Below are 14,845 nucleotides of genomic sequence, written 5' to 3' on the forward strand. Positions count from 1 at the left end.
TGTACTAAATTTAATAATGAAATTATTTAATTTACACTATTCTGGAAAAAAATTGGTCTGCAGCTGGACTCAAATCTATAACTTCTGCTTTCAGTACATATACTTTGCAAATTACACTAGCCAGACTTCTGCCTGATTTTTGTTTCCAGACTATTTAATCTGACATATAATTATACAGATCACTCATCATGCTAATTAAATTTAATATATATGACAATTTCTATGCATTTGTAGCTAGAATTATTTTAAGATGATCAATACAAAACCTTCCTCACTTATTTCTAGCCGTTTATACATGAGTATGAATGTTTTCGGCCTTCTTCAGGTACACTGTGATCTGTTAGAGCGTCGGTTGGTAGAAGTTTAAACGCTGCCAATGTTTATCTAGGCATCGTCTTACCAGTGGCATCATCGCTGATGATAGGTATAGACAATACCGAGGGCGAAAATTCTTTCTTTTGGTAAAAAAGGGAAGTGTGCAGATAGTTCATGATGGGATACTCGCTAAAGTTTATTCCCCAAGTTTAGCGAGTGTATACCACCATGAACTATCTGCACACCTCCCTTTTTTACCAAAAGAAAGAATTTTTTGCCCTCGGTATCTTCTATACCTATCATCAGCGATGATGTCACTGGTAAGACGATGCCTAGATAAACATTGGCAGCGTTTAAACTTCTATCAACCGAAGCTCTAACAGATCACAGTGTACCTGAAGAAGGCCTATTAAGAAGGCCGAAAACATTCATACTCATGTATAAACGGCTAGAAATAAGTGAGGAAGGTTTTGTATTGATCATAAATGACAATATAACTGCCAAACACTAGTCCAAATTACATAATATCCATGAAATTAATTAACCATATTCTAGTCTGACAGTTAATCTGACCTTATTAATTGATCATTAATATAAGTTATTCTAAAACTATTATTTAAAAATATAAAATTTACCTCCCAAATGTTCTTTGATAACTACTCCAGGAAGATCATTCTGTACTTTACATAAAACTCCTATATCAGTAATTTCAGTTATTGTAACATTTACCACTTGTCCTATTTCCAATTTTGCCAACTTTTTTTTCATTCCTTTACAATGAAATAAAACTTTAATACTTGAATATCTTCAAAAAATATATATATATGAGTACAGAGATAGGAAGGCAGTGAAGGCAAATATGGAGATTTATCACAAATACAAAAAACTCTAATTATGAAATTGTAGAAATTGTAGTTTAAACCTACAATATCCAATTCAAAAATTATTTTCTAAAATCATTAGTTAATCAATTACACCATTTAAACATTCTAAATTGATTGCCTTTAGATCTATATGATTCATATAGATTTAGAAAAAGTTGATTTAAAGATTTTGGTGCAATAACTAGAGTGATAGGACATTGAAATTGTAGATGCAGATTCCACTATCTCTATACTGTAAGATTACAATTTAAAAATTTATGTAAAGGATTGCTAAAAATCTAAAAATACTACAATATTGAATATATATTTTGGTCATATTGTTTCATCTTCATCTAATAGTTAATTAATTCTATCCTTACATAAATTTATTTAAATTATATAAAAGACATCTATAAATAATTATTAAACATATTTGATTAAAATTCTGAAAAATCTATTAAGATACTAAATTACTACTACATTGCTTAAAGTTGTTGAAGTACAGTTAAATGGAAAAAATGCAACAATACTTCGCCTGTTTCCTCAGTTTATCTTTTATATTTGATGTGATGTGATCTCATTTCACTTATTAAATCAGTCGAATGTTCAGTATTTTAAAAGTTCTTCATGAAAACTCATTTTACCTAAACTTTTGGGACAGACCTTAGCTATACAGTACACAAAACATTGAATTTCACATAGGTACTTTTAATGTCAAATTAAAACATTATTTTAGAATTTGGTACGAGGGTCGTCCCAGAAGTACCCGACCTGACAAAGATGGCGGTACTTGTTTGAAAAAAAAAAAACGACTGTGTTCGAAAGTATTAACCTTATAAAGCTTAAGTTTGAAGACGTTACGTTGTATAGTATTTTTTGGCAGCCGTGAATAATGAACAATCTCAGTGAATTTGTAAACATGGAAAAAATTTGTCATCATTATGTGATACAATACTTTCATTTGAAAGGTTTCAGTCCAACCAATATTAAAGCTGAGCTAGATTCTACTCTGGGAAGTCTGCTCCCTCGTTTACAACAATAAAATATTGGGTGGCAGAGTTTAAACGAGGCCGTACGAGCTGCCAAGACGAACATCATAGTGGTCGACCAAGTGAGGTGACCATGCCAGAAGAGGTGGAAAAAATCCACAAAATAGTATTGGATGACAGTCGACTCAAAGTGTAAGAGCTAACAGACATGGTAAGCATTTCAAAAAGTGCTGTACATCGCATTTTAACTGAAAATTTGGACATGAGAAAGCTGTGCGCAAGATGGGTGCTGCATTTGCTAACGATGAGACAAAAACAGCGTCGTGAGGATGTTTGAATCGAGTCTTTGGCAATGTTTCACAGCAACAAAGCCAAGTTTTTGCGTCAATTCATAACCATGGATGAAACATGGGTCCATCACTTCACACCTGAGATGAAAGAACAGTCGAAACAATGGACTAAAAGGGGAGAATCAGCTCCAAAGAAGGCGAAAACAGTTCCATCTGCTGGCAAGGTCATGGCGTCAGTTTTTTGGGATGCACCCAGGAAAAACAAACAACAGCAAGTATTACGCAAACTTATTGCAGCGCTTGAGTGATGAAATCAAGAAAAAACGGCCACATTTGGCGAAAAAGTAAGTGTTGTTTCATCAAGACAACACACCAGTTCACACATCCGTTATTGCGATGGCCAAAATCAATGAGTTAAGGTTCAAATTGCTTCCTCACGCACCCTATTAGCCAGATTTAGCCCCCTCGGATTGTTTTCTCTTTCCAAACTTAAAAAAATGGCTTGGTGATAAAAGATTTGCCAACAATGAAGAAGTGGAGTCTGCAGTTGATGGCTATTTTGAGAAGCTCGACAGTTCTCACTATAAACAGGGGATCGAAGGTATTGTACATTGTTGGAAAAAGTGTATCGAGCTAAAAGGAGACTATGTTGAAAAATAGAGAGATGTTTTACCAAATTTTTTGTGTCTTCTTTGTTAGGTCGGGTACTTCTGGGACTACCCTTGTATTTTTATAATATTATATACACCACCTTATCTTTTTAATGATTGAATTTTAAAATTTACACTTATTCCATTTCCTTGTGTATAAAGTTAATAATTTTAATCTTTGTATCTTAATTTAAAAGAATTTTATCTGAAGAGTTGAAATCTATAATTGTAAAATTAGTTATGCAAATTAAAGATTGTATATAAAGATAAAATAATTAATGTAGTGTAACATATTGTAACTCATATGTTCTGTATCATAACTCATATTGTAACTTATTCTGATGATTATGGTTTACAGACATTTTTTGAATGATTGTGAAAAATTTTTTATGCTATTTATAATTCCTTGAATGTTTAAAAACATAATAATTACATCCTAAATCAGTTTGTAGAGATTTATGGTATTGATAATAAATAGAATTTCCTCAATTTTATTTGGTCAAAGGAATAAGAACAGTATCAACTGCTTAAATTACTAAACTAGAACACAGTTATTTTATCTGAATCTTACTGAGATTAATACAGATGCCATATTGAGATTTATTACTACTCTCAAATCTTCAATTTCAAATATATAGCAATGTGAAAGAGATTTGATAAAACAGTAGTCATTATTGCTATTGTTAAGAGATTTTCTAGATCATCCTTTCTCAAAGTGGGCAATAACACCCCATTGTGGGGGCTGGAGGCTTTCAGGGAGCAGTAGAAAGCTCAGTGATTAAATATAGTTTTATTTCTTCTCATTGAAACATTCTTTGATTTCAGAAATAGGATATGGGTCACACCCTATCTATCCTATCCATATAATAATGCATGTTTAAACATATTTGTAATAATTGTTTTTAAGATGTGCAACAGATGGTAACGTAAAAAGGTAAGTTAAAAAATATGGGGGCACTAGATTTTTTTTTTAATCTCAAAAGTGGGCGGTGGTTGAAATAAGTTTGAGAACCTGTGTTCTAAACAATCCTAACCAGCATAAAACACAATGCAAGATATATTTTTGTGAAAAATGAAGACATTCAGTATTCATTCTATATTCATAAATTTTTAATTATTTGTTTTTAACTATAGATATTGTAGATATTGTTTAAATCAGTCATGAGCAACCCATAGCTCATATACAGTTCTTGAAGTCCTAGTTTGTGGCTTCTAGGGCTTTGTCAATGTAATTTTAATTTCCTGTTTTCTGTCTCATGTCATTATGCAATTCTAATTATTTTGATATTCCTGGCAAGCATTCAAATGGAACTTAAACAGTGAAACAATGAAAATAAACTATATGGTTACTAGTCGGCATATCATTAGCATATATTATTTTAGTATCTACTGTAATAATAAGATGGTATTCAACAGGCTTAAATTATGCAATGCCATAATAAAAAATGCATGCAGTACACTAAATGTTTACATACAAAGTTCACCGTGGCCCACATCCAGAAAAGGTTGCCCATCATTGGTTTAAGAATATATTTTTAAGAGTGTGATTGAAAAACATGCTTGAAGATATATTTCAATAAATTTTATTATTATTTTTTTGCAAATGCTTAAACTTTAAGACATCTTCAAAATTTATTTTCTTTCTTAATTTATAGAAATCAATGTAAATTTCCTAAACTTTTTAAAAAAGAATTGATTTTCAGTTTATACAGGTAGAATTTTCAATAGAATCACAAGTTTTTAGTTTTATTTAGTTAAAAAAACTTGAAAACATTTTATAAAAAATTTGTTCTAAAAAACTACGTATACATTTTAATTATTACCTGTTTGTTTTTTGTAATACTCTTTTATTTTCATCCATTCATTCAAATAATTTTCCAATATATCTAAACTTGGTTCAGTATTTCCTAAATAGCAATTGTTGAGTTTTGTAGAAAAAACAATTCTCTCTTTTGTTTTATCAAGAGTAATTACTTTTGCCATTATAGACTGATGTATAACATATCCTGCTTTAGAAGCTTCTTCCACTTTTTCATTAAGCATCCTCTAAATATTAACATTATATATAGTTTAAATAATCATTTTATATCATTATTAATGAGAAAGTATATTATTTTAAAAATATTACCTTAAGAGGCACTAGTCCTACTACATTATTAAATGTTTCTATAAACATTCCAAATGTAGCAAAACCTTTTACTATAGCAGGTACAATTATTCCTTCCTAAGATAAAAAGAATAAATAATTGTTATTATTAACATTAATATTTAAATAAACTTCAATATGTTTTTCATAAAGCATAATTTAAATTTCTTGTTGAAATACTTACTTCAAAATCTGAGAACTGTTTAGCTACTTTATTTGATTTTGCTTCTTGAATAAAACAACTTTTTTTACTAACAATCTATATTTTGATTAAAGACAATCATATAAAAGATTTTTACATATCTTAATCTATCATGCTCTTTAATCAGTCTGTCTGAAGACAACAGTGCATGACTATGCTGCATTAAGATGAAAAACATGCAAATGTGTTAATGAACACATTATTGCACAAAATTAATATTCGCATATATATAATTTTTACTTTCTGACATGTATTATATATTATTATATTATGTATATATAAGTGTGTGTGTGTTGTGTTCAGTAACATATATAAAACTGTATATGTTACTGAACACAAAACACATGGTCTAACAAAGTAATACTTGTTCAGCACAATACAAGCTTGTATATTTTACAAAATTACACTTTGAGGACCTCTTAACTATTGTGGGGACTTGGGGCTGTCAAACATTGAGTTCTGAGAGTTTAAGGTAGGATCCTGCCACTAGGTGCCACATTATCAGACACACCTCCAATTTAGACTGAAAAAGAAAAGGCAGATATGTAAGATGCAAGGGTAAGAGTCACTCCAAAGTCCAGAAATGAGCCTCTAGACGGTAAATGTAAAACTGAGAGGCACTTAACGGAGGTATTCAAAACTTTGAGACTCACAACATACCAGGAAGAGAGTTGTCTTCTCTTCAAAGACCTTCTATCTCCTTTTTGGTTCCTTTTGCACTTTTCTTTTCCTTATCCCTCGCTTTTTGCTGACTATTTCCTCCAAATTTAACACTCTCTCTGGTTGTGCCAGTCCTCCTTTCTCAGAATTGACTTTCTTTCTGGATGTTGTGTTCACTCTCTTTTTTTCTATCTCTCTTTCTTCATTTCCCCCTTCCCCTGTCTTTCTCTCTCACTTTCTGCTTTCACTTTTTGCCTGATTTTCATCTTTTTACCCTTTTCTTTTATTCTTTTTGACCAATCATGATTTTATTCTGGAGGATATTGAAGTAATGAAAGATAAGCACAATTGGTTATTCTTTAGTCCTCATTCTCTCATGTCTATTATGAATTATATTCATCCACATGATCTGGATAGAGTAACATCTGTCACCCAACACAATTGAAAAAGGGGGAAAATGATGATCATCCCCCTTCATCTTTTCCTCCAAATGTTAAGAGATTTATAATAATTGATAACTTTTTTATTCTAATTTGTTTCTCTTAATTATTTTTAAAAATTTAGAAGGGGGATCCCTAAAATCATAAAAATAAGCAAAATTCCTTTACAACATTTCTTGATAAACATAAACAATCCCGGTATTGCATTCACACACACATCTTCAAGAGATGAATGCAAAGGACTATATCTTATCTGATAGCTGACAATTGTTTGATGAATAACTGGACAAAACAAAAAAAGGGAAATAAAATACAATAAAATTTCCAACTTATAAAGAGAATACATTATTAGCTTAAAATTAAAATATAATGTTAATAATAATTCAAGATAATGTATATATATATATATATATATATATACATTATCTTGAATTATCCTCCTGTATATATATACACACACACACACGGCATCGGTTATCCAAAAGCATTCCAGTCGGCAAGTTTAAATTTTTGCTAGTGCTGTGGCGCTGCAATCTTTGGCTACTCTAATATTTTTTTTTTTGTTGGTGTGTATTTTTTTTAGCTGGCAGCACTGGAACTTTTGTGTGGTGTTTTTCTGAGGATTGTGTGTCATGCTGAATCGAATGTTTTTGATACTAGATCATTTTCTAAAGTATATATTTTTTGGTTTTTATCTGTTTCAATATATTTATTTTGTTTGTAAGAAATAAAAAAATAATTTTTAATGATACAATAGACACAAGTATTATTTTAAAAAGTATACGTTAGGCTTAACATCGACGAAAATTCAACGTGAAGTGACATGCAACAAAGAAAAATTTCAACACGGGATAGGTTAATATATTTTTTCGTATATAATCAATTATCTGAAAAATAAGTTATCCGGACAACCTCAGTCCCCAATTGATTCGGATAAACGGCACTCTACAGTATATATATACAGGTATATAATAACAAACAAAATTTTGGAGAAATGGTGGGCACACTATTCTTGAGATGAAGTTGATACAATTGATTCAGAAAGTAGTATCCTTTGAAAAACAACTGGATTATCAGCTACTTTCAACAAGGTGCCAGATTACCAAATATTCTAAATAATCAAGTAACAGATTCATATGCTACTGTATTTTAAAAATGGATCAATATTCATAAATAGTTCTATTAAAGCAGAAATATTTTATAACTACCACTACTACTACTACTAGCCATTGCAGCCCATGTAGGGTCTTGGCCTCTGACAACCACAGCCCAATCTTGATGATCTTCTGCATGCTTCCTCCAATCACCAACCCCCCCATCTTCCTCAAATCATCCAGCTATCTCTTCCATGGTCTTCTTCTACATCTCCTGCCACCCAGATTTCCTCTATAGATCTTGGCAGCTCTATCATCTGGCATTCGCTCAACATGCCCAACCATCTCAGTCTGTTACTCCTTATTTCCACAACTATATCAGTATAACCATGCAGTTCTACCAATTCACTGTATTTCTGCATCCTCCATTGCTCTTCCTCACACACTGCCCCAAATTTCTTTCTTAGAACTTTCCTCTCCCATCTTCTCAAAAGTTCCTTCACAGCCACAGTCATTGTCCATGTTTCTGAACCATACATTACCACCACTTTAATGACTGTGCTATAAACAGCCATCTTCAATCTTCTACGTAAGCTACGAGATTTAAGAATTCTAATTAGGACCCAGTAAGCTCTATTTCCCACTGCAATCCTTACCTTTATCTCTTCTTTTGAGTTTTTATCACTAGTTACCAGTACTCCTAGGTACTTGAATTTCTCACATTTCACATAGTTGACACCATCTAACATGGATATATTTGTCTTCCCTTGCAGCAACTTTCCTAGACAAAAGCAAGTATTGCATTTTACTGTGGTTCACACGAAGCCCCAATTCATCCACTTCACTTTCCAATCTACACAATCCTTCCTCCAGCTCTCCCAGGCTACATGACAGCATACCAACATCATCAGCATAAGCTAAATTTTGGCTAACACAGTTGAACAGATTGCCAGTTGGTGAACTGCCTTCCACCCCTCTCATCACTCTCTACATTAAACAGCAGTGTGGATAACACATCATCCTGCCACAAACCTTGATTAATTTCAACTACTTTAGTGAGGTTAACCTCTACATTGACTTGACAATTCATGCTGGTGAGTCATTTGCACCAATCTGATTAATTTAGATGGAAAATCCATATCTATCAAAGCCTGATCAAGGACCTCCTTTTTACATAGTTGTAAACCTGCTGAAAATCCACATTAAACTCATAGCACTTTCCCATTATTTGCTTTATAGTGAAGATGTGATCTGTCATTAATCTACCTTACTAAATCCACACTGGTAGTCATCCAGTCTCTCTTCTACTAGTGGAGTGAGCCTCCTCACCATAACTTTGGTTAAGACCTTATAAACAGTACTAAGTAAAGATATATCATGATAGTTTTCACATATTGCTCTGTCCCCCTTCTTAATGAATCGGGCACACAATGGCCAGCCTCCACTGATCCAGCATCTCTTCCTTTTCCCATACTTCCACTATCAATTGGTGAACAAGCAGCATCAACAGTTGACTCCCATACTTAATCATTTCTGCTGCAATATTACTGCTTCCCAGTGCCCTATTATTCTTCAGGACCTTAACTGTCAGTTTCATCTTGTGCTGGTGTTATAGTCTCTGCACTAGTGTTCAGCAGTTCACTAAAATATTCAGTCCACCAATTCAAAATCTGTCTTTCTCTTTCTATAAGATTTCCATCTTTATCTTTGCAAAGCATAGTATGAGGCAGAAAACCTTTCTTCTGTTCCTGTATTCTTTTACAGAAATTCCATACTTCCTGGTCATTGTATTTATCCTCCAACTCTGAAATCCATTTCTTCTCAGAAATATTTTATTAGCGATTAATAATATCAAATGATAATTAATATTTCAATGATTTCTATATTAAGTTGCAAAATAAAACACCAATAAAAATAGTTTTAGTAAAATATCATTAAACATGTTATACTGCCTGCTTGAAACCAACAAGATAAGTTACACAAATCTTTGTAAAGGATACCAATACTCCTCGAGTAGAAAAACACACTGCATCTTTTATTATTTCATCAATTTCATATGCATGAAGCAAATATTTGCAATTAGCAGGATTATCTGACAGATGATTTACTGGAAGAAATGCAGGTATATTATGAGACAAAACTATGACATCCAAGCCTTTATCTGAAACACTTGAAACTTTAACATCTGTTATCTGAAAAAATAAATATAATTTAACAAAAACCATCTATTTAACTTGTGCAAAGTTTAAAACTAATAACACGATTTTCATAGCAAAAATTCAAAATAAAATTTAATTTAATAGTAGCAATAATTTTATTTTAGCTTGTCTAAGATTCAATCCTAACATTCAATTCGGTATTTCTCTTTAGTTTATTTACTTGCATATCATTCTAATTAAATTTTGACTTTTATCACATTAGATTTATCTAACTTTAATTATTCCATTACACAGGACATAATGATTAGAAAAAGCATTATATCTCTGTAGATAAGGAAAAATTAAAATCAAAATTTATATCTCTGTAGATATGGAAAAATTAAAATCAAAATTTATATGGTATGGAATACTTAATACTTTTCAGTCTTTTAAGTACAGTCCAAAAAAAATCTATTTCATTAAAGTTTAAAATATAGAAATTACCAAAAGTAATATAGTTCTAGTGTTCTACAGACAGTTAAATTAAGATCAATAATCAAAGTATTAGGATAGCACAGCTAATTTTAATAATTAAAAAAACAAGTTTAAAACTATTAAGAATCTTTTCAATTTATTATTCCTACAAGAACTGCACTTGTATAACTATCAGTCCAGCTAATGAAGTAAAAATTTCTTTATTCAAATATTTTCAGTCTCTTTGATTTTTGAAGTTAAGACCATTTACAAAAAATAAAATATTTTTCAGTCTTTTCTTTATCCTTTACCCAACCACAGAAGTAACAATTAAATTAGCTTGAAGAAAAAACTTCATTAAAATGACAAATAATAATAGTTAATAAAATTCATACAAAGTTAAAATTGATATCAAATGTCAGTCTTTTATTAGAGGATCTGACATTTTTCACATTAAAAACAAAGGTTACATTAATGTGAAAAACATCAGATCCTCTAATAAAAGACTGACATTTGATATCAATTTTAACTTTGTATGAATTTTATTAACTATTATTATTTGTCATTTTAATGAAGTTTTTTCTTCAAGCCAATTTAACTGTTACTTCTGAGATTGTGTAAAAGAAAAGATTCAAAAATATTTTATTTTTTGTAAATGGTCTTAACTTCAAATAAAAGATATCCTGAATCATCATCAAATCTAAATATATAAAATTGCTTGTCCTGACTGACTCATTCATTCATTCACTGATTCATCATCGCCCAGAGCAAACCGCTTAACCTAAACAGGTGAAACTTGGTACACAGTTAGGGTACGTCATGGAAACGCACACTAAGAAAGGATTTTTCGAAATTCCAACGCGGGGGGGAGAGGGAGAGGATTAAGTCTTAACCGGAAAAACGGCTTCTACTGTACTATTTTAGATGCGATTTTTTTGTTTTTATCTGTGTTGTAGTAGGGTATGCCATGAGAATGCATACTAAGAAGGGATTTTTTGAAATTTCCCCGCGGGGGGTGAGGGAGAGCATTAAGGCTTAACCGGAAGAACGGCTTCTACTGCGCTATTTTAGATGCGATTTTTTGTTTTTATCTGCGTTTTAGTAGTGAATGCCATGGCAATGCACACTAAGAAGAGATTTTTAGAAAGTCCCCCGCGGGGGGTGAGGAAGAGCATTAAGTCTTAACCGGAAGAACGGCTTCCACTGTACTATTTTAGATGCGATTTTTTTGTTTTTATCTGTGTTGTAGTAGGGTATGCCATGAGAATGCATACTAAGAAGGGATTTTTTGAAATTTCCCCGCGGGGGGTGAGGGAGAGCATTAAGGCTTAACCGGAAGAACGGCTTCTACTGCGCTATTTTAGATGCGATTTTTTGTTTTTATCTGCGTTGTAGTAGGGTATGCCATGAGAATGTACACTAAGAAGGGATTTTTAGAAATTTCCCCGCGGGGGGTGAGGGAGAGAATATAGTTTTCATCGAGTACTTAGGTGTATTAAATTAATAACATTTCAGACATTGTTATAAATATTTTTATCCATTTCGATTTTAAAAATGTTCGAACCGTTTTAAATTCGAATTTGTTATTTCGTATTCGTATTGTATGCGTTTTAGTAGGGTATGCCATGAGAATGGACACTAAGAAGGGATTTTTCTAAATTCTCCCGCGGGGGGAGAGGGAGAGGATTAAGCTTAACCGGAAGAATGGCTTCTACTGTACTATTTTAGATGCGATTTTTTGTTTTCAACTACGTTTAGTCTTCATCGAGTACTTAGGTGTATTAAATTGATCACATTTCAGACATTGTTTAAATATTTTTATATATTTCAATTTTAAAAATGTTCGAACCGTTTTAAATTCGAATTTGTTATTGCGTATTGGTTCGATTATAGAACGATTGTAAACGTTTCAGAAAATTGATCAAATTGAAAATAGTTCGTTTGATTTTCGGCAATTCTCTTCAGCGGTAGGTGTTATATAACAATTACTATGGTTATTGAAATATTGGATGTAAATGGGGTTTGCTTGCAAAACCTCCGCTGACGAAGTCGCGGGTAACAGCTAGTATATCTATATTTTCAGTCTCCTTAAACAATCTACTTCATGAAATTACATTCTAAAAGAACAAATGCCTAACAGTTTCTCTAGAACATATTTGATTTATGGCATGCATTTGATAAAACAAATTTTGATTTTTAAAGCTCATATCAATAATAAATAAATAACTCAATAACTAAAATACATCAGTTATTAAATAAATAAATAAACGCATATATACAAATAATTTTACTTATGTATGTATTTATTTATTATTGAAATGAGCTTTAGAAATCAAAATTTGTTTCATCAAATGCATTCCATAAATCAAATTTGTAGAAAAACTGTTATACTACATTCGCACACAATCCACGACTCACTTCAATCTCAATTTACCTACAATCTGGATTGAGACTGTTGCCAGTCAAACGTCATGCTGTTCGCACAGGCAGTCCACTTGAGAAAAACATGGCTATTAACGCAATGATAAAACTGATATAACTACGCGGTAAGTCACAAACACCAACAAACAAAATGGAAGTTTTGGTTAGAAATAAATACAGTACTTTTTCTTGCCATATATCTAATAATAGACAGATGTAATCATCTCCAAATACAGTTTCTTTTTTATTTCTCTGTCGGTAGACCTACACGTGTTCTGCAGCCATCCTGCATTTTCTTGCGCACGTGGGATTGTGGGATCTCTCTTAACTGGATCTAGTTTCAAGAACTCTAGAGTCGATTGCGATTGTACCTCATTTCAATCCAAGGCATAGTTGCCGAACTTGGTCACAGTCTAGATCGAAATGCTAGGTGTGAACGGGGTATTAGGCATTCGTTCTTTTAGAATGTAATTTCCTAAATATCATTTGAGATAAAAGCATTTCAATAAAGAAATTTTTACTTCATTACATAGTTTTAGGATTGAAGGAATCTTTTCACAGAAATAGAAAATTCAATGTCACTGATAATTGTTTTATTTATTGTATGCATTAAGGTATCAGTGAAGATATACAGTGATAATCTCTGCTTTTTATATTTTAAACATTTTATTAATATTGAATACTACTTATTTATTTGTAAATTATTTAAATTAAGATGTAATGAAGATTATAAACGCAAGAATAATTAATAATTTGAAAAAGTTTTTTATTCAATATACAAGGTTTTCCGGAAAGTTCATAAACTTTTTAAATTACACACTGACTGATAACTGAATTTGAATGTAGCTTGCACAGCTCTCTAGCAATAAATTTTGTGTACTATCTGCTGAAAGCAGTTTGCTCTATCTTCATCTGTTGTTGTGTTACATTCATTCACATAAACACATGTTGAACATGTGCTGAAATTTTCTTTCAGTGAATGCAAGTGAAAAGCTTCTCAGATGAATCAGATCTAATGAAAATTTCATGAAAGACATCATCACATGTCATACATATCAACATTGTACCCATAGACTCATGTCTTGGGGTCTATGGGTACAATGTAGAAATAAAATGTCACAATGGATGAAAAATTTTCACCATGACCCAAAAGACACAAGTTCAGTTGAATGTGAAGGTCTTATTCACTGTTTTGTTTGATTCTGAAGGTGTTATTTGCCATGAATACTACCTGGAGATGATGACATGTCCTTTATAAAGCAGTGAGGAAGAAAAGACTAACTGCTTGGAGAGAAAGATATTGGGACAATGCACCCATCCAAATATTACTGCTGATAATAGCGTTTTTGGCCAAGAACTCAAAATTATTTGTTTCCCAATTTCCATATTCATTGAACTAAGCCCAGCATACTTCTTTTTTGTTTTCCACATTAAATCCACTCTCAAAAGTCAATGTTTTGAATCCATTGATGCCATTAAGAAAAATTCACTAGTACAGCTGTGCATCATCTTAAAAGAAGCATTTCAGGAAGTGTTCCTTTCATGTCAGAAACACTGGGTTCAGTGCATAGATTTAAGAAGAGACTACTTCAAAGGCAACAAAACTGAATAGCTTCTAGATAAATGCAAACAACTTCTATTTGCAAAGTTTGCGAGATTTCTGGAACAGACCTTGTATTGTAAAAGATAACTGAAACAGTCACATTGTATTTTTCTATTCAGCTGATCATCTATCACTTTTAAAATATTTTCAGCTTATTACAAAATAATTCAAATACTTCTATATAAAAAATTACAATATGTGACATTTTAAAACTGGAATGTAAAAAACACCTGAAAAGCTGATAAACGATATAAATACTCATAGATACCTTATGTATTGGTTCCAGCAAAATTTAATAGAACAGAATGTAAATTTTCTAACAATAATTGTAATGCATACTAATTTATATATCATATCACTTTCTTATTTATAATTATAAATACTTAAGAAACTGTGTTTCTATTCATGTTAAGGTAATTATTTTGTCATAAAAATCTTTTTCAAATAAAAACTAATTCATCAATACTCTTTTACTTACATTTCCAACTTCAAACATATTTCCTTTTGCCATTTCTTTTAATCCAAAAGGAACTTTACCTTCTATCTATACAAAAATTATT

General features: G+C 31.5%; 1 protein-coding gene across 1 annotated transcript in view; it reads right to left on the minus strand.

The window, feature by feature from the left end:
* Positions 1-764: 764 nt before the first annotated feature.
* LOC111618474 (protein RRP5 homolog) overlaps positions 765-14,845 on the minus strand; it is a 46,291-nt gene continuing 32,210 nt past the window's right edge. Inside the window, exons 16-21 of the mRNA XM_023360017.1 lie at positions 14,764-14,829; positions 9,650-9,841; positions 5,438-5,512; positions 5,236-5,331; positions 4,931-5,153; positions 765-1,085 (exon numbers count right to left, since the gene is read on the minus strand). Coding sequence (XP_023215785.1) covers positions 928-1,085; positions 4,931-5,153; positions 5,236-5,331; positions 5,438-5,512; positions 9,650-9,841; positions 14,764-14,829 — 810 coding nt within the window. The 3' untranslated portion in view covers positions 765-927. The remainder of the gene's footprint in view (positions 1,086-4,930; positions 5,154-5,235; positions 5,332-5,437; positions 5,513-9,649; positions 9,842-14,763; positions 14,830-14,845) is intronic.

This window comes from Centruroides sculpturatus, unplaced genomic scaffold, assembly GCF_000671375.1.
Source record: "Centruroides sculpturatus isolate CEXI.00-Female unplaced genomic scaffold, Cexi_2.0 scaffold5, whole genome shotgun sequence".
NCBI classification, from domain to species: domain Eukaryota; kingdom Metazoa; phylum Arthropoda; class Arachnida; order Scorpiones; family Buthidae; genus Centruroides; species Centruroides sculpturatus.